Here is a 20,844-nt window from a genome sequence, read left to right as displayed (position 1 = left end):
GGAAGAACATAATTCAGCCATGATAGATAAATGGGCAGAAAAACCTTGAAGGTACTGGCTAGTGAGAGTGGAATCCTTGTGTCTTGGGGCTGTGGGAAGAGCAGCTGCAAAGATGTGATTTAGCACAGCTCAGAAACCATCTTGCATCTGCTTCTAGGCAGAAAACGGGGGGGCAGTGTGGGGGTGTGCGTTGCTCTCTGTGTTTACAGCTGATGGCTTGACAATTATACTTTCTCCTATAGAGTTAATGACATCTGTTGTGGGCATCACTATGATAAATGTAACGTTAATTCAAAAATTTGAGTAGAAATCAAGGCCACTGGAAGTCTTTTCAAGGATTCACTCGATTGTGCTGGCCTTTTCACACATGGATAGTAGTTTTCTCCTTAAAAATTTCTTGTTGATTCTCTCTGGGTACATAGGAGCTTATTTTTCTCTATTGCTTATTGTTGCAATCTCATGTCCAAAAATAAAATGCTGCAACAAATACATTACTTTTTTTTTTTAATGTGTTGCTATTAAAGTAATTTTAAAGAAATGTTTAGGGAAAGATTGATTGTGAGATGTATGCCAGTGCTATTTTAAATTGAATCCTTTTGGCTTTTGCTGGATGTTTGTTTGATGTTTTGGCTGGTTTTTTTGTTTGTTTGTTTATTTGAAGTTTGGGATTTTTGTTTGTATTTTGTAGTTTTTGTGGGTTTTTTTAGGGGTCATCTTTATTTTTTCTTCAGATACTGTAGGGGCTGACGGGTGGAGGTGGCAGGAGCACCTCTCACCAGCTGCTGCCTGTCTGCTCATGCTGGTCTGCAGGAGGTTGGGTGTTCAGATATGAAGTAGTAACAGACCCTTAAGTTACAACCTGTTCACAATGTCCAGTTTCTTCTTGTTACAAAGGGTGGTAGCCTTTCCATGCCTCAGTCTAACATAACTAAGGGAAAAAAATTCAATTCACTGTGTTTCACCTGCTTGTTTGTTTTGGAGCTAGGAAAAAAAAAAAAAACAACAACTAGAAAAAACATCACAATAAAGCAACTGTGGAAATGCTTTGTGTAAGGGCTTTTGTGTAGAGACTTTGTGTAAGGGCTAAATCACTTTGATTGTGATTTTTCTATCTTTCAAACATTTTATGTGATTAAAAACCCCCCTTTTTTCTGACAATAAAAATTTGTTTCAAGCTAATGTGCTGGGTTTTTAAACTTTAATTCTCAAATTATTTTGAGAATTTTCAAACTAAAAGACTAAATAAAGGTTCTTTATGAGTTATAAAATCCAGTAACTAAAAATCCAGTAGAAATGAAATGAGATTCTGTTTCAGAGTTTACTTTCCGAGAGCCTCTGAGAAAAGAAATTCTGAAGTTCATTTCTAACCTGCTGGAAATGCTTGGATTAATATGCCTGAATGTTTTTTAGTGGATTCTCCCCACCCAACCCTCTAATATTTTTTTTGTGTATAATCTTCCAACAGGAAACAGTCCTCAAGATAGCCCTAGGAATTTCTCTCCCAGTGCCTCAGCCCACTTTTCTTTTGCACGAAGGTAAGAGGTCGTTTGTAGTACGCAACACGCATTTTGCATAGAGGAACTGATGCTGGACCCAGATATTAAAAGTTGATTGTAAATACATCAGTCAGGTCTATTGCTTAGAATAATAAGTGTTAACTCACTTATGTAAAATCTCCTAAACCTCAGTGACAACAAAATTGTACTGAATGAGTGATGCAATGTGATCATACCTTTTTGAATGAAAAGAAAAAAAAAGACTTAATTGTAATGAATCCAGTTCAGACACTATCTCCTCATACACCGAGATACAGGGAAATTTTAAACTATATAAAGGGGGGTTTTTACTGGTGTAAGAAGTGCACTGCTTATAAGAGCACTGTAATAGAGGTCCTGAGTTCAGGATCTGATTTTGCTGGCAGCAGTAATACCATTACCATACCTTGAATACCTGTCCTTGAGCTGTTTCACTGTCTGTATCACTGAGATAATTAGCATTGTCATAGGAGTGTTGTGAGGATTAATTAATATTGGTTGAATTTTTAAAGACCTAAAGTGAATTTTAAGTGATCTGTGAAGTAAATTATTATTAAATGAACCATAACCGAAGTTGATAGGATGTCATGGGAAACTCCCTGCTTGTTTCCAGTGTGGTTCCCTGTCACTTAACGCTTTGTCAGCCTACCTCAAATAATATGTTCAGTAACTCCATGTCTGTGTGGGTAGACAGAGTTTATATGTTTACCCAAGATTATATACACAAAAAATTAAATTGGAATGCTTAAGTAGTGTCATGCATATAACTGTTGAATTTGCAGTGAGACATCACTTGCCTCTAAAGTTTTAGTTACTTTATTTTGGGAGATCAGTAAAGTAGCACACACAAGTTTTAAAAAGTAAGTGCAAGGAAGTGGTTTAACTTTTTTTTTTTTTAAAAAAAGCTCCAGAGGGGTGAAAACTCATGTATTTCTTTCATCTGAATCCAAGTTATCAGTGACAGTAGTAATGTCAATCTTTTTAATAGCTTGCGATGCTACTTGAGAAAGTTGAGGGAGTTTTTTTGAATCTACTTTCTCTTGATAGCTTTTCTTTTGTCAGAGACACTGTCTCATCATAGAACTCATTTGTTTGTAAGCATATTTTTAGAAAGATTCATTAAAAATCCAGAAATAGCTTATAATGGAAAAAGCAGATGTGAAAGATGGAGCATTGCTTAGAAATACAGCAGCCAGGAAGTAGTTTTCGTTTCCCACCCGTAATCAACAGAAAGTTTAAAACATTATGTTTTTGCAAACCTTAAAATTCAGCATGGGGAAAAAAAATGTTTACCAGTGTTTCATTTGGATTTTAACCTTTTTAGAGCCCTGTAATGAACTCTAAATAAATTCTTTAGCTGAAGAAATGGTAACACAAGTAGTTTCTTTGATTTCAAAATATTTCACTATTTCATTGGGATTCAAGAAAACATATTTGGAGCAATTTTCTATAGAAAATGATTTTGTTCTATGTTTATAGTAAAAGCGTTCGATGACACTGAAGTTTAAAACAGCTTTAATGTTTTCTTAAGAATTTGTTATTTGTGGTGGTGGTGTTTTTCGTAACTGTGATAGGATGCATTTTTGTTGTAAAATGGCCTGTGGTTAATGAGAGCAGTTTTCAGTTTTCTGACTTCCTGCCTTTTTATTGTATTTTATAAATTTAATGAAGATACAAAGGAAGGGAAGAACAAACCTCTGTGTGTGTGTGAGATACAGCACGTTGAAGGAGCAGGGACAAAGTGGTGTAGGTGTGTGGATATTCCTTTTCCATCCACTGCAACCAGTCAGTGGGGATACCATAAAGATGAGGAAGTGTGAGAAAGGGAGAGGGAGGAAAAGGAAATGGTTTGGAAGCCTCCTGGGAAGTATTTTCCCAGTGTAGCTGCTTCTCATTAGCTGCTGGCCATGCTACACTGCCACAGCAAAGGGGACTGCATCAGGGAGGTGGTCCTCAGCCATGCTGCCTGCCTCTGCCACGCAGAGCTCAAGGCAGCCTTCCCCAGGACCTTGGCAACAAACAGCAGGGTCAGCTTTCTCTGCCCATATCTGGTCGAGTCATGAGTGCCCAGGAATAGCCTGTGCCTCTGGAAGCCACTGTTTCTGCTGGTACGTACGAGTCTGGCACCCACAAACCCACGGGCAGGTGACAAAATCTGCTTTCTAGAGCTGCGAGAAAATGAGTAATACTGTACTCTAGGGCAGAGACAAGTCAAGTATCAGAGTCCAGCTGAAAATGCTGTGCAGGCTTGCTCCCCTTTCTTCCTCATCATCCCTTATGGATGACTCCTGTTCTCTTACCTTCGTCTCCCAGATAACTTTCTGTGATATCCCATTCCCACTCTTGTGGCCTTTCTGTGTGATGCAGGAACCTTGTTCACTGTGAGTTACTAAGCAAGGAAGTACTTTCTCTCTTCCAGCTGCCGAATAGATATGTCTCACCCATTTTTAAATACTGTCTAAATTCTTGTTTTAACTGTGAACAGCTTTAGCTAAGCCAAATGAAGAGAAAACTACTTTTGGAATCATTTACTCATCTGGAAGTGTCTTATATATCTGGGTGAAGGAAAGAAGGGAGAAGAATTATTGAATTAAAACTGAAATTATGGAAGTGGAGGAAGTTTTTTTTTCAGAGTTCAGTATTTGATACAATCAGTAATCCCTCTAGCACATATGCTCTTCATATTTTAATACTAATATTGCACTGTAGATTCTTTTCTCGCACTTCATGTATTCAAAGTCCCAGAGCTTTGATTGTAGTCTGTGGATGGATAAATGGTAGTAAGAAATAATACCTTAGATTGGAAAGAAGCAAGGAGGTTTTTTAGAAAGTTTTTTAAGGAAGGGAAGCTGCATCAAGAGGTTTAAGATTCCTGATTTGACATGACTTCTGTTCTTCAAAATTACACTCTTTGTGTAACTCAGACTTGAAAATCATCTTTGTACTAGCTGTAAAACAGATCTTTGATTCTCTTTTCCAGTCATACTGCTTGTTAATAAAAACTTATGTTTCATGTTAGTAAAAACTTACATTGAAAATTTATGTATTATTTTGCCTTTTTTTAACATATTTGATACAATTGTACTCCAGTCATGGACATCGAAATGACAGGTAATTGTTACTTTCTCAAAGATCCAAACGTGACTCCCATAGTTGTTTATTTGGTTTGCGACTTTGAATGTTCAAGTTCTGTGTTGTCTATTGTGTAGCTCACCTCAGGCTGTGAAGAACATAAATTGGTTTTGATTATAATTTTTTATATGTATTTTATTTTTTTGTTCTGAGTGAGCATGATTTTTTGCTGCAGAATTTTTTTTCCTGATTTACCTATTAACATTTAACAAGTTTAGTTTTACCTAATCATTCTTTACAGCTATTTGACATTAGCCTGCTAGTTTGCTGGTATCCTGTACTGATGCCACTTAAGAACACTCTACCCTTGTATTTCAAGCAGACTGTGATGGCTATCTGTGGTTTAAAGCGTTATAGTTTGCATTTGTTCATAAGATTTTTAATTTGCTTATTAATTTTCGTCTGATGGACCTAAAGAGTTGTAAACTCCTTGTGGTCCATTTCTGTGTGTATTAGTTAGACCCCAACTCTGTGGAGCTGTTCATTCACTTTGTGGTTTTTTCATCTCGATAGAATTTTAATTTGAAAAACACACTAAAAATAATCTGTAAGCCTAAGTCATCCTTGGTAAATGCTTGTTTATTGTGGTCCCTTGTGAAAGTATACTGTTTATAAAAACCCTGTTTGCATCATGATTTTGGAATGCAGTTTTGCACAGTAATACTTCCACAGATGTTTCTGTGTTAGAGTACTGCAGTGTTCATTTGACTAACCTCAGTTTCATAACAGGACTGATGGTCGCCGCTGGTCTTTGGCTTCCCTCCCTTCTTCTGGCTATGGTACAAATACACCCAGCTCAACAGTTTCTGTAAGTATCCACTTTGCTGTACTGGTAGATTTCTCCTACGTGCTTCAGCTTCTCAAATATAGTATGCTTCTCTTAGAAGAAGACAATGTAGGTTTTGTTATGGTTAATAGACTTGGAATTAATATGTGATATGAAACTGCTTTACTTCACTGAAATAGGAGAAAACTTTAGGCAATGTATGCTTTGCTTAGAGATACTTTCTGGCAGTGAGTAATGTTTAACTGCCCCCTTTTGATCTGCCTTATTTTAACCGTGTGGTAGGTATCGAGTCTTAAGTGAGGCTGCCTTGATAAAAAAAACTACTCTGTAACATGATTCATCCATCCTGGGTTAGACTGCTGTCTTAAGATGGGATGAAGTACACATAATGAGATAAGTCTAACTTATTAATTTTTGCCTGTTAGAGCAATTGTTTCAGTGTGATTTTCTGTCTGTCCCACTGCCATACATGTACAATTTGACTTGTGATACATGCCACAGGAGTGCATGATATCCTGCTTCAGTACTTAGGAGCTGGGCCGTGGGAGAAGTATCAGTCTGTACGTCTTGTTCATCTCTATTCTGGAGAGGAATACAACCTGGACGTTGTATTCCATGTTACAACCTGGAACTAAGCTGTTTGTTGTCATAGTCACACCTGAAAGACTGGGGCGATAGAGTTGTGGAGGAAACCTTCTTCAGAAATAGCAAATAGTTGATATTTTGACGGTTACGTACCATCTTCTGCAGTAAAAGGCTTGGACTGCGTAGATCCAGCTGTGGCTCTTCAATGTTTTATATATTTAGCCTCGTTTTTTATGTTTTATGAATGATACGTATTACTACTGAACAGGTGATACCGGATCTTTTTTTAGGCTGTTTCTTTTACAATAAAGTAGGCTTTCTCTTCCCATGGTTTGGTCTGTTTCTCTTGTGAAACAGTTGTGTTAAACATTCTGTACAATGATGAAACGTGATCATTTTATGTTATCACAGAATCACAGAATATTCTGAGTTGGAAGGGACCCACCAGGATAATCAGGTCCAACTCCTGGCCACACCCCAGGAGTCACACCGTGTGCCTGAGAACATTGTCCAAACACTTCTTGAACTCTGTCAGGCTTGGTGTTGTAACCGCTTCCCTGGGAAGCCTGTTCCAGTGCCCAGCCACCCTCTGGGTGAAGAACCTCTTTCTAATATCCAACCTAAACCTCCCCTGACACAACTCAAGGCTACTCCCTTGGGATCCCCTCATTGGTCATCACAGAGAAGAAATCAATGCCCATCCCTCTTCTTCCCCTCACGAGGAAGTTTTAGACTGCAATGAGGTCTCCCCTCAGTCTCTGTTATTATATTTTTCTCCACAAAGACTTCTGGGAAGACAATTCTATCTATCTTAAAGCAAACTGAGCCATTTCTTGTATCTCAAGAACTTTTCCTCAGCAGCACTGATTTTTGACATGTGCTTTCCTTTGTGGGTAGCTTTTGCTTTTGCCAAGTAAATTCCTTGGTTTCACATTAATTCCTTAACCACTTTTCCATAGGGCATATTTGTACACCTGTCACGGGGACTAGATCAAATGTGCTGCGTTCTTCACCTAAAATATATTGTAAAGGAGGTTATATCAGATAAAAGTAATAGCCATAGAAACATCATTGTTGTTATAAGAAACAGACTTGTACTAGAAATGAAATTAAAAGCTGTGTCACAAACCAAAACTCAGTTTTAATTTTCTGTCCATATTCATAGCTTTTCCTTTGTCATCTTCAATTTTAAAATGGTAATTCTAATTCATGTACTTAAGTTTACTAGATACTGTAGTCATCCTGGAATGTGAAGCAATTTTACATGGTATTTGCATTTCTTGCAAAAAAGTATAGCACTGTCATTTATGGACTTAAATATCTTAACTTCTGTAATATACCTTTGTTGACTTATCCCATGATTTTTCTTGACTAAAGATAGTGTATTAAATAGATTAAATAGATAAAATTAAATATTAAATAGATGTCTTCCATAGCACTGAACAGACATTTTCTGACTTGTGAAAATAATGTTTTTCCAATAAATACATATGAATTTTATTGAAGAAAACAGCAGTAGAGATTCATGCCATATATGTCTGTGATGTCGCACCCTTAAGGGGAAAGGAGCACCCAAGACTTGTAGATGCTCTGGGTCAAAAGAAATGAAAAAAGTCTGACAGTTCACAAAAACTCAAAGTTTTATTAGTAAATTACACACTTGGTGTGGAAATTGGTATATTAGTCCCGACCTACTGTACAAACACATGGCAGTGGATTTTGGATAAAAAGGGGTGTGGTGAAAAAGAAAGATGGGAAAAAAGAAAGCGAAAGATATCACCAGTCCTGATTTCAGCATCAGTCAAGCTGATGGGATGTCTGGGGTTCTGGGGGTGTCCTTGGGCTTGGGAGGGGGGTACCTTTTTATAGATAAGCTTGCCCCACCCTGAAGGCAGGTTTCTTGCTTTCTATGTAAATTATTACCGTGTGCAGTCCATTCTTCCAGACCTTTTTGGAAATGGATCAGAAGGCTTTGGGGGTCTTGAGTGGTTCTTAGGCTGTAACGTGTTGTGCGTAACTGTGTTATCTACAGTATCTCATGGTTAGCATTTTGTTTTGTTTTGCCCTAGAATTCTCTGATGCTTATGAGCCCTGCAAAAGCACTGGGACAACCTTTGAATTCTAAATCTAATCACTATTTCTTAACTATTTCTTAGTAGAGATGTTTTTCACTTTCTTCTTTTACCAACTGGATGATATATGTGAATCATGAAATCAAAACTAGAAGTGCACCCATCTAATTGATTTCATATACTTTTTCAGAATCTGGAAGAGCTAGCACTGTGCAGCCTCCTCCACATTATTACTAATTCTTAGAGGCAATGAGAGATCACTTCATATAACAGCCTGAGGGTACATACAGAACACTCCTGTTTCAGTGGTATATAAATAAAATTCACATTCATCTAGACATGTATCAACCAGAGAGCAGAAATAGTTTTTACACATCACAGTAGAGCAGAACTTTGTTCTTTACAAGCAACTGAAAGTCAAAGCAGGGCTGAAGTGTCCGTAGTTACCACAGTTATGCTTAGGTGAGTGTAGCTCACTATTTCTTGTTAGCCTGTTTATCTTTTTTTAATATTGAAAGTGAAGAGATTGATGGAATTACCCACTTAATGGATAAGTGTGGGTTTAGAAGTGGTGCAAGTACCACATATACCAGTTCTTACAACAAAGTGGAAATTAAAATATCTTCTGCTAAATTATTCAATTGAAAAAAGCTCGTAGTGTGTCATATTCCAGCAAAGTTGGATCAGATCATGCCAGTTATGAGATACAGTTGAGATGATTGGGTCTTCTAGAAGAGCAAGTCTATAAAACTGATAAATTGAAAGAATACACAGTTGCATATCTTTACCAGGAGATTATACTCTTGGAAGCTTATTGGGGTGAGGAAGTAGGAAAAGGAGGTAGAAAAAGAGACTTTGGGGTTGCTTTAGCTGGTACTGGCTGCAAAATGCAGTTCTTTGTTGGAAGAACAGTTTGCATTTCCATAATGCACTGTGGTTGTACATATTAAAAATATTTTAAGTCTTGTGTGATTTTTGGAGCAGACATTCTAGAATGCCAGGACAGCTCATTTTCTAAAGAATTTTGCTGTGAGAATTTGGATTTGTACTGTGATCAGAATTCAGATCACCAAGAAAATGCACTTTATGCCTTTGATGGTCCTGATACAACTGAGAATGGTTAGCATTAGGAAGATTCTCTCTTCAATCCTGTTGGATCTAAACTCTGTGATACCTTTTTTGAGAGAAGGTGTGATATGAGTTATTTCCTACTGATCTTCCCAGAATCCCTTGAAACCAAAGAGTTAGAGAATGATTTTATAGAAGTAGCCATCTGTGATGTTTTTTATTGGGAAATTTCCCTGTGCTAGAGTATTTTTGATCTTGGCTGTAGGAATTATGCTGTGAGGTTAACTGCAACAAGCTGCTATAGTTGAGATAAGAAAAAACTTACCTATGCTGCATACTGAATGATGCATGGTAATGTGTGAAGGCAGAATTCCATGCATGAGTTACTGTAACTTGACAGGTTACTCCCTGTCATCTGAACTGTGGTAAATTCTTGATGTGCATGCTTTTTAGCCCGCGGCAAAGTGAGGTAACACAATCTTGCTAAGTTCAGCTTGTTCTGATGCGGTAAAACATTCCCATGTCCTGCTTGACCTTTTCCACCAGTGGATTTTCTTCTTTTTTTGCTTTTAAGGGGTGATTTATTGAGATCTAGTGTGATAAGAACACTTTCTTGAGCTTCTAAGAATTAGGATATATTCAGCCTTTACCGCGCAAATTGCCAGGAGATTAAAAAGACCTCATAGTCTCTGTGCTTACCAGCCTGGATATTACCTACTAACTGTAGCAGTGTAGGGCAGTATTTGTACAGTACGAAAGTTATTGATTTCCCTCACTAGAAATGATACAGCAAAGAAACTCTTGCTGTGTTTGGTTCCAATAAAAGAGTACCCAGGAAGGAGCCTTGGTGTTCAGTTCTCTTATCTTATCTCTTATCTTATCTCTTATCTGAGAAATCAGATAAGCAGTAATCTGCACATGAAAATTGATGCACAGAAGAAGTTAATTTTCTTGAAAAATCAGCTGGAGACTGAAGAGCTCCAGAAAGATGTCCAATTTTTTAACCTTCTTCCCTACTGCAGGTAAAATAAAAGGAATGTCTGCATGGTACAAGACAGCTTTGTGCAGTCATACAAGAATATTTGAGAATCAACCATCTTGGAAACTAGTTTTGATACCAGAAACAATAGAGCGTTTCTCTTGTTTACATTTGTCAGTCCACATTAACAAAGCTGCTTGTGATGTCTTGAACTATGTTCGTGTTCTTTACAAGAGTATCAGATCCAGGCTCATAGAAGAAATTTCAAAGTTCTACCCTCCAAGCATCTAACATGGCTCAGGGAGCTAGCCACAGTGCATAAAAGACAGTAAAATATAGTAGTATGATGATCTACACTGCTCATGCAAAGCAACTGTATACATGAAATCTTGCAAAGGTAGTTATTGTGGTACCACTTCCAGTTTCATACCTCTCTGTATCGTCCAGTTTTTTACTGAGTGGATGGCTTTCACTTTTTGTCAACCATATATCCTGTCTTGATAAATGTATTAAGTTCTCTCATTTTTCAATGTACAGGTTTTTAGAAAAGATTAACATATGAGTTTTTTCAGCAAGAGTTTATATTGTATTTAATTTTATTTTTAAAAGGATTAGTAATGCCTTAAATATGGTTAATGACATACTTTTATTGTGAAGATTTACAATTGGCATTGTGACAGTAAGTTGTACTCTACAGTTATCATACTTACACTATTCCAATACCTAAATTTCAGCAGACTCCATTTTAACTGTTCTTATCTTTTGTTGGTTGTTACTGACATCAGATGTCACCTTTGCCTTAGGAAATTTAAACTTTTGAAGTGCAATGTCTCTTTCTTCTGGGACTAGAGTTTTGGTTTTTTTAATACTTTATATTTAGTTTGTGAGTTTGAGGCTAATTACTTATTTTCTTCTTAAAATTAGTAGTCAGGCATGAGAAACAGTAACTATAGTTTTTAGATAATATGACTTTATTTATAAGCACCAAATGTGGTCTTCAAAATGTTTTTTTTTTTCACTCTAATAGAAGCTTGTGTTCTGTTCTACTCTTGTAGTCATCCTGCTCATCCCAAGAGAAACTACATCAGTTACCATACCAACCGACACCTGATGAACTACATTTTTTGTCTAAACATTTCTGTACCACTGAGAGCATTGCCAGTGATAACAGGTGCAGGACCACTGCAATGCGCCCTCGGTCCCGAAGTCTCAGGTGAGTTTGTGTATCTGCAAATAGGAGTTGGATCTAAATCCACGAATTATGGAGCATCCTACGTTGGAGGTGTTTACATACAGAAGTTTGTAACTGAGGCTGAATTCAGATTAGTCCTTTTAAATACTTACTCTAGTTTTGATCATGACTTACTTCAATGGTAAATATTGTTAAAACAGGTCTTAATGTGAGGGCAACTAACCTGCAGACACTGTCTTGGTGACCTAGTCATTAATCATCTGATTGTAGCATTCCCTTTCTGAGTTTATGTACCTATGCTGTCCTCAGTGGATTTGTCTGTGAACATCTGTAACAGATTGTCCATATTAGTAAAAGGACTCACCATTGTGATTATCTTGAGACAAAGTTTAGTGTTAATTTTAGACCTTTTAGAAAGCCAGAGCCAGTTATAGAATGACAGAATGATTTAAGTTGGAAGGAACGTTAAAGATCATCTTGTTCCAACCCCCCTGCCATGTGCAGGGACACCTTCCACTAGACCAGGTTTCTCAAAGCCCTATCCAGTCTGGCCCTGAACACTCCCAGAGATGGGGCATCCACAACTTCTCTGGGTTACAGTATTTCACCACCCTCACAGTAAAGAATTTCTTCCTAATATTTAATCTAAGCCTGCCCTCAGTTTGCAGCTATTACCCTTTGTCCTCTCACTACATGACCTTGTAAAAATCCTCTCCTGCTTTCTTATAGGCCCCCTTGTACCCCCTGGAGTACCTTGTAGGTACTGGAAGGCTGCCGTAAGGTTTCCCCAAAGTCTTCTGTTCTCCAGGATGAACAACCCCAACTCTCCTAGCCTGTCATCATAGGATAGGTGTTCCATCCCTCTGATCATCTCTGTGGCCCTGCTCTGGACTTGCTCCAACAGGTCTGTCTTTTTCCTGTGCTGAGGACCTCAGAGCTGGACACAAAACTCCAGGTGGGGTCTCAGGAGAGCAGAATAAAGGGGGAGAATCACCTCCCTTGACATTCTGGCCCCACTGCTTCATGCAGCTGGCTTTCTAGGGTGCGAGTGCACATTGCCAGGTTATTTGTAACTTCTTGCCCACCAACACCCCTAAGTCCTTCTCTTCGTGGCTACTCTTAGTGCATTCTGTGCCCAACCTGTATCCATGTTTGTGATTGTCCCAATCCAGGTGCAGCACCTTGCACTTGGCTTTGTTGAACTTCATGAGGTTTACATGGGCCCAGTGCTCAAGCCTATCAAGGTCCCTCTGGATGGCATCCCTTTCCTAACCCGATTCCTGGCTGCTCAGACATTCTCCCTATATTACTCACAGGCTACCAATCCTTGCTTCCACCCTTTGTAGGTTTCCTTTTTGTGTTAGAATTTGTCTGGGGGTTCTGTGTTCATCCAGACAGACCTCCTGGCATTTCTGCCTGACTTCCTCTTTATAGGGATGCATCACTCGTAACCTCAGAGGAGGTGACCGTTGAATATCATCCAGCTCTCTTGGGCTACTCTTCCCTCCAAGTCTTTATTCCATGGTACTGTAACAACTAAAGGCCTGAAGAGGCCGAAGCCTCTGGTCTTCTCCTGAAAACCAGAGTTTTCTGTGTGCCTTCCTTGCTGCCCTAAGGATTGCAAACTGCACCATTTCATGGTCATGGCAACCCAGGCTGCACTTGAGCTTCACATTCCCCACCAGCCCCACTTTGTTGGTGAAAATGAGGTCCAGCATAGCACCTATCCTCATTGACCTCTACATCACTTGGAGAAGTTAACAGCAACACCTTCCAGGAACCTCCTGGATGGCTTCTGCCCTGCTGCTTTGTCATGAGCTCTCTCTCTCACTCAGCTCCTCATTTGTCCATAGGCAGAGCTCCATGCACTCCAACTAGTTACTGACTTAGAGAGTGACATCCCCTCCTCATCTCCCATACTTGTCCTTCCTAAAGAACTTATATCCTTCCATTCCAGCAGGCCAGTTAGAGGAGCCATTTCACCACATCTCCGTGATGCCAGTAAGACCAAAGCCCTACAGGCATGTGTGCATTTCTAATGCCTCTTCTTCATTCCCCATGCTCTGTGCGTTTGCATAGAGGTACTTAAGTTGAGCCTTGATGAACATACTGCTGACTTAATGCTTGAAGTGGCTGGATTTCCTTGTGCTGCTGTTCAGGTGCTCTCCTGCTAACCTGTGATCTCCCTGTAGGCTCTGGGCGTCTCTTGCTGGCCCTGGTATCAAACTAGTAGAAGTGGGATGGATTGAGGTTCCTCTTTCCCAAAAATTTTAATTCTGCTAATGCAAGAAACACCCATGAATGTATTTTGATAAAATCACTCCTAGAGGATTGCCCCCTGTGTTGAGTCTTCTTTCTGCTCCACATCTTTTAGGTCAGACTGCATGGGCCAGTGTCACCAACACAGGAAATTTAGATTGAGATTTTTTTAAAGGGCTTTGTAGTGGACAGTGAGGCTCATGTTAGCAAAAAGTAGTTTTGTAGTTTAGCCAAATTGATGGGTATCTTTTATGGATTCTTTTCGTCAAAGTCTTGTGCTTTGTATCCAGGCACAATGCCCTGGCTTTGATGGACTCATGCATATGTATGACATTATTTGTAGGAAGTTACTGCCTTTATCTGCTAGTCAGACTGAAAGTAAATTGTTTTGATTTTATTTTTTTTAATTATCTGTTTAAAAAAAACAAATGAAACGCAAACAAACCCATTGCTGACTTTGTCTCTTGTAGCTGCTAGAATTCTTGGTAAGATCATGCTATTTTGATTGTATCTAAGCAGGTATAACCATAACTAACAGTTAAATACATCTCTGCTGCCCTTCTGAGAAAAAGATGATGTTCAGAGGTGTTGCAAAACTGATTCTGTCTTGAAATATATGTACAAACTAAAAATAACATAGTTAGCAGTTAGATGTTAAGTATATTAAATAATTGTGAGGATTTCGACAGAAATAGGAGAAAGGAACCAAACGTACACTGATGAGAGAATGGACCTTTTCAGTAAAGCTTCTGCTTTCTGTTGCAAATAAATCATATAAAAATATAATAACTGTACTAAAGTTCATGCTGAGACAAGTGTAAAGGGATAATTTGCTTTACTTGCAGCCCTGGACGTTCTCCTGCTTGCTGTGACAATGAAATAATTATGATGAACCATGTCTACAAAGAAAGGTTCCCAAAGGTAATGTGCGTGTGTAAAAAAGGAAGAAATTTCTTTGTATTTCTTCCTATAAATACAAAGAGAGATTTGTCAGGATTTTCAGAGCAGTTGAGCAACAATCTGAAGTTTGAACAACTCACTCATCTCAGAGTTTCAGATATGAATGAAGTTGTATGGGATTACTTTTTAATAATATCTTTGAGGGGTTTTTTTTTTTAAGCATTGGCAGTTCTGTGAGAACGAGACAGTTGGTTCTGTAAAACCTGCAGACATCTAGGAACCTGCAGACACATTTGGCAGGACCTGTGAGCCTGTGGTGCTTTTAATTAGTCAGTTGTTCATTCAAACTACCCAGTATAATATTTTTGTGGAACAGCCTTTATGAAAGCAAGGAGGATATTCTCGTCTGTAGTATCTGCAGTTTTAACAGAACAAAGGAGACTGCACGAGTTCTTCCTCCCTTCCTCCCTCCTTCCCTCTGTCTTCACAGTTATGGGTGCTCCTTTGGTTCTCTTTAGAGATCATCACAAGATTAGTTGGTTTTTTGGCATCAGTCATTTCATGCATTCCAGCTAGGTAAATTCTTAGACAGTACAGAAATGTTCTAGAATCAGAAATAAGCTTTTAGGCTGTTAGTTTCTTGTAAAGCTGATTTAATGTATTGCATAACTACTTGTCTATAGGCCACAGCTCAGATGGAAGAGAAGCTTCAGGACATTATAACGAATTATTCTCCGGAGAACATCCTTCCCCTGGCAGATGGAGTTCTCAGTTTTACCCACCATCAGATCACAGAACTGGCTCGAGATTGTTTGGATAAATCTCACCAGGGCCTCATCACATCACGATACTTCATTGAATTACAGCAGAAATTAGACAAATTGCTACAGGAGGTATGAGCCATGAGACTGTTATGTTTGCTTGAAAAATGGGTTAAATCTGTTTGCCTTAGAGTTGTCTTGAATGGTGTCATGAATCATGACTGTTCACTCAAGTAGTTGTCAAAGTTGTATTCATATCTCTTTTAGTCTACATAATAACCACTACAGAAATGATAAGCTGAAATAGATGGGTTGTAAAGATTTCAGAAACAACAGCAATGCAAGTTATAAATTGCTTACAGAGGTGTGTGCATAAGCCCCAAAGGAGAATGCTTGCTATTCCATTTACTGTAAATAAATGAGGAAACATACACACTGTGCTTTTTATCAACCCTACTGATTGCCTGCTGTGTTGAGAAAGCAGTCAGCAACCCCTAGCTTTTCATTAGCAAGAAGTTAATTAATTATTTATTTCTAACATTCCTTTCGTAATTGAACTGTTCATTAACAGAAATAATGTGATTTCTTAAAGTGTTGAAACTTTCATAGAATGACAAGCTAAATGAATTAAGAACTTGAAATTTAACAAATGCACTTTGACATAAGTCGCTGCAGTTTATTAATGTATAATTTTTAAAACAGTGAGTGAGGCATGTAGTATACTCATTTTTTTGTGTGGGACCTGATAGTACATTATAAACCAAAGTTAATCTGATAGACCAGCAGATTTGATATTAACTTGAAATTTTCCAACTGATGTTAAGATGCGGTGCCCATCTTCATTTATGTTTTCTGTTTTCTTTAGAATGCAAAAGCAGTTGCTAAAGGTTTTGGTTTGGTTTTGGTTTTTTTCCTGTGCTGCTTTTTTGTTAACTTCTACTGAGTAAATAGGATTTCTGCAACTGGTGTATTTTAAACTTTTTCTCTTCATACAGCAATGAAAAACTTAAGACATCAGTGATTTATTTCTGGATTATTGAAACCCTGTTTTTTTAAACATTAAAAGTGCATAGAGGTTGCTTGCTAGTCAAGAGGAGGGTTTGAACCAGTGACCTTCTTGTGAAACGATCGTACTTTTATGATGCCAAGTTGTAGACATAATTGGCCAGTTGATAATGTCAAAATACAAGGAAGCATGTCTAAGCTAAGATTCACTGAACCACTGTTATAATTGTTAACAATATAGCCTTTAAAATGGCTACATGTTTAGTGAAGTTTAGTGTATATGTTCACTCATTAACACCTCCCCCAAAACCCATTAAAAAAAAAGCTCCAGCAAATTATTCTTCAATCTGCATATAAAGCAGTGCATTATTAAAAAAAATTACCAAAACGCTCATTTTGTCATGTTCTGTGATGATAATTCTGTATTATGAAAAGGTTTCCTCTTCTGCAAAGACATTATACCTTAAAATATTCAGACCTTTGAGTCCACTGCATACTTGTTAATGGCATAATATGACAGTACAAAAACTTTTTCTTTACATGACTTGGTTCTGGGCAATTAGTTGTGCTATGGATTCATGCTATTTATTTGTTGTTAGTTCTCAGCTGCAACGATCAGTAGAAAGTTGCATTGCCTGCAGCTACTTGGCACTAAGCATAACCAGGGGAAGACTCCCTTGAGGTTTGAGCAGCTTGGTTCAGCCAGCATTTTTATAATTCTAAGGGCAAGGTCAAGTGGACCTGAATGTTTTCCTGCTCCATCCGTCTTAAATGTAATATGTATTGAAAGTTTTGTTCACTTATGCACTTAACTGTTCACAAAACTCTACAGACGTGCTTTACATTTTGCTAGTGGTTAAAATAGGCAAGTCTTTTGTTTACAAAAGAGTTTTATTTGACTTAGTTGATAATGTTCTGAGTTATGCTTCTATCCAGTGAAGGTTCTTTTGAAATCTATTGCAGAGTGCTAGATAGCATTTGTGCCTTTTTCTTTTTTCCTTTTTTAAACTCTGCAGATTAATTCATCTCAGATATTTGATGTTTTTTAAAATTGTGGTACTTACGTTAAGAGCAGTATTTATAGCTTCCTGTTTTTAAATAAAAAATATAATGTGTTATATGAAAAGTACTTATTTGTCCATATTAATTATTTTTTAAGTGTCAGTTTCTTAGTTCTCTTTGTGGTTTTGAATAAGCAAGAGATGATGAGAAATTTAAGTCTGCGGCTTCTACTGTTCAGAACAAAGAAGTGCTTTGATATTTGAGGCAAGGGCTATTAATATGTTTATACTGTTTCCTTGCATTCATTGGCATTCTTAAATTACATAATTTGTTCTTAGAGCAAAGTGTTTAAAGAAATTTGAAATTTAGCTCAGACCATTGTGCAGATATTATCAAGCCTTCTAGAAGTATTTTTTCTGACTGTATTCTTTTACAGCATTTTCCCCCATTTGTGGTAATCTTTGTAGAACTCAGTTTTTCATTGTCTTCCTGTCTACATGTACCTCTATATGGAGCCTCTCTGCAAGTGTAGTTTTTATGTGTTCACATATATGTCATTTCACTATGACAACTGACTATGGGAAATCAGTATCAATTTGGCATGAATGTTGCTTATATCTTTTAATATTATTTAGGTTAGTTTTCATTTTATCCTAAAATTATTAACAAATTGAGATACAACCTACATGTAGGGATCTGTGTTGTATTGAATTTTGTCTCTTTTGCAAAACTGGTAATAATACCATGTAAGCTTATGAAACAGGCAAAAAAACCTGTAGGTATATGCCCATTATAGGTACTTTTATTTTGTTGTTACAGTGTTAGAATTGTAGAAATGAGGTTACTTTATTTTAAAGTTAGTGTTGCTCAGATCCTTGTTATCTCTGCTGGCATCTTGAAATTGAGGTGCTGTTTGTATCAAGTACATGCTTCAAACCCTCAGAGGTGTCCCAAATATCATACATACTTTCCTGCAGTGCACTGAATGAGATTTTGTTTAATATCACTTTATTTTATCTTTTAGGCCCAAGAGCGATCAGAGAGTGGAGAAATGGCATTTATTAAACAGCTTGTTCGAAAAATCCTGATAGTTATTGCTCGTCCTGCTCGCTTACTGGAATGCTTGGTAAGGTCATGCTTATTATGAGTAGTGCTTTTCACTTGGTAGTGTAGGAAATTTCTGGTTTAGTATTCAAAGCCCTTTAAAAACGTTTTTTGGAACATGTCAAACAGTGAGGTAGGACTTCATTGTTGGTAGGATCCCTTTCACTTTTATTTCAGGGCTTTCCTGCGGTTTTGTTTGCTTCCTTGCTATTGCAGGTACTATGGTATAGAACCCTTTTAATCAGCTAAGGAAGCTGCTGTTCAGAACCAGTTGGGTTTTTCTGTTGGTTTGTTAGAATTCGTTATTTCTTGGGAAGACTGTTCCTGAATTGTAATTGGTGTTCTTCCCATTTTCATAATTTTGTTTCACTTAGCAGCTGCCAGAGCTGTAAGCAGCTTGAAGTCAGCTCTGCTGTACTTGATCTGGGGAAAATAATAGCAGAGGGATTAGGCTGCCTGCATATGTGGGTAGTTGACATTATACTGGGGACCAGAAGGAGCAGAAGACTTTACTTACTTATGCATGAGCATAGCACCAATGTTGTCAGACTGCGTTAATTTGTGTGAGCTGTGTGGGTGTGTCTCTGCTTTTCTTGTCCATGCTGCAGGAGCTGGGATGGCTCAGGTGCGGGAAGCTGCTCCCACGCACAGAGCCAGTGTGCTTCAGTTGTTCAGTGGAACTAATAAACGCTCACAGAACACAATGTATTCAGGAGGATGGTGCAGACACCCAAATACCATGTAATAGCCAGCCTGAGTCCAACAGGCCTGGCAGGCAGCCCAAGCTGACTTTGAGCCTCTCTGCCTGCCAATACCAAGATCACAGTGTTGATGCTGTGTATAGCTGTTTGAGGCAGGCAAGGCTTATGTGGGAGCCACTAACCTGCTGCTAGACTCAAGTTATGCCTGAAATTGTCATAACTGCATTTTTATGGCATTGGATCTGAGCTAGTAAGTCTTTCCAACCTGATTTTGGCTCTGTACTGTGTCCCTTCATCTGTGGCACAGTTAATCCACAACCTGGCTCGTTCAGCTATGGGCATTTTGAGAGCTGTCTGTTTTGTTTTGGAAACATCACGTCTCAGTATTCCCAGTTGCATTTTGTTCATGATTTGCAGTTCAGGAGCAGTCTAAAATAAGATATGGGCTCTGAATCAGCATGAAAGAGAAGTTTAAAAACAAAACAAAAAGGCAGGTTTTACAGAAGAGAACACCGTAGCATGTCCTGCCTCTGCCACCGTATCCAAACTTGTTTTACTCCTTCTTCCTGAGCCCTGAAAAGCTTATTCCATGTCTAGTGTGATGTTCCCTGCTCTAGTCACAGGGTTCATGTAGCCTTTATCCACATAACCCAATTTCTCATATGATGTTTTTTTTCCCTACTTTTTCCCCTCTGGTCTGCATCCTTCTCTGTTATCACACATCCAGAAATGCCCTTAAACACATCCGGAAGGCTGACAGACCAACACTTGTTAATGATGCTTAATATCCTTCCCTTCCAAAGTGGGCTTTCTCCCACTAACCCCTGCCCTCAGCATCATCATTCTTCATTAGCTTTCTAATTGAAGTGCTGGAGTATGCCCAGAGAAGGGCAACGAGGCTTGTGGAGGGTCTAGAAAATGTGTCTCATGAGGAACAGCTGAGGGAGCTGGGGTTGTTTAATTCAAGAAGAGGAGGCTCAGTGGGGACATCAGCACCCTCTACAACCACCTGTAAGGAGGTTGTGGTGAGGTGGGGGGCAGCTCTCTGCCTGCAGTGGGAGGACAAGAGGAAATGGCCTTAAGCTTGAGACCAGGGAGATTCAGATTAGATATTAGAAAAAAATTTTCACCGTTAGGGTGGTTAGGCATTGGAATAAGTTGCCCAGGGAGGTGGTGGAGTCACCGTCCCTGGAGGTGTTCAGGGGGCTTCTGTATCTGGTGCTGGGTGATGGTTTAGTGGCTTAGGGGTTAAAGTGATGTTGGGAGGATGGTTGGACTGGATAATCTTGTAGGTCTCTTCCAGCCTTGATGATTCTGTGGTTCTCTCCTGGTGACCCATTTGCCCATTGGTTCATTCTCCCTAAGTGCTGAGTTTTATAGGGATCTAGTCCAAATCTCCATTCACTTAGTTCCCGGTTTCTGCGACTGGGATTTTATCCTAGGCTACTTGCTCTGCCTTATCCTTCAAGTAGAGCGCATATGCAGTATGCAAGTTGTGCATACTGTGTCCCTCCTTTTGCTGGGTCTTCTGAAGTGAGTTGAAGGACTGTGCTGCAAAGACCAGAAGTGACTGTGTCTCATAGTTCAGAGTTTCAGAGCAGCAATGGCAGGGAAAGTCAGCACAGCTTGCTCCAAGTGTTCTCAATTCAGACAGGATGTTCAGGAGATTTATACTGGAATGTAAAAACCCTGCACCATATGTTCCTACAGATACAGGCAGCTTGAATAAATTTAGGCATACTGTCACAAAATAATATGTTTC

At 38.6% G+C, this 20,844-nt stretch overlaps 1 protein-coding gene across 4 annotated transcripts in view; it reads left to right on the top strand.

The window, feature by feature from the left end:
• Nucleotides 1-20,844, top strand: part of MAST4 (microtubule associated serine/threonine kinase family member 4) — a 292,441-nt gene that overhangs the window by 229,299 nt on the left and 42,298 nt on the right. For 2 of the 4 annotated variants that reach the window (XM_051788337.1, XM_051788340.1), the window contains 7 exons: nucleotides 1,466-1,535; nucleotides 4,626-4,646; nucleotides 5,397-5,475; nucleotides 11,214-11,371; nucleotides 14,455-14,530; nucleotides 15,193-15,402; nucleotides 18,302-18,403. In XM_051788337.1, coding sequence (XP_051644297.1) covers nucleotides 1,466-1,535; nucleotides 4,626-4,646; nucleotides 5,397-5,475; nucleotides 11,214-11,371; nucleotides 14,455-14,530; nucleotides 15,193-15,402; nucleotides 18,302-18,403 — 716 coding nt within the window. The remainder of the gene's footprint in view (nucleotides 1-1,465; nucleotides 1,536-4,625; nucleotides 4,647-5,396; nucleotides 5,476-11,213; nucleotides 11,372-14,454; nucleotides 14,531-15,192; nucleotides 15,403-18,301; nucleotides 18,404-20,844) is intronic. The other 2 variants (XM_051788338.1, XM_051788339.1) reach the window with 1 other exon arrangement.

Source organism: Manacus candei, unplaced genomic scaffold, assembly GCF_025592945.1.
Source record: "Manacus candei isolate 608988 ecotype Guabito, Panama unplaced genomic scaffold, ASM2559294v1 h1tg000024l, whole genome shotgun sequence".
Lineage (NCBI taxonomy): Eukaryota > Metazoa > Chordata > Aves > Passeriformes > Pipridae > Manacus > Manacus candei.
Note: the sequence above shows the minus strand (reverse complement) of the source record. Positions and strands in the feature narration are given on the sequence as shown.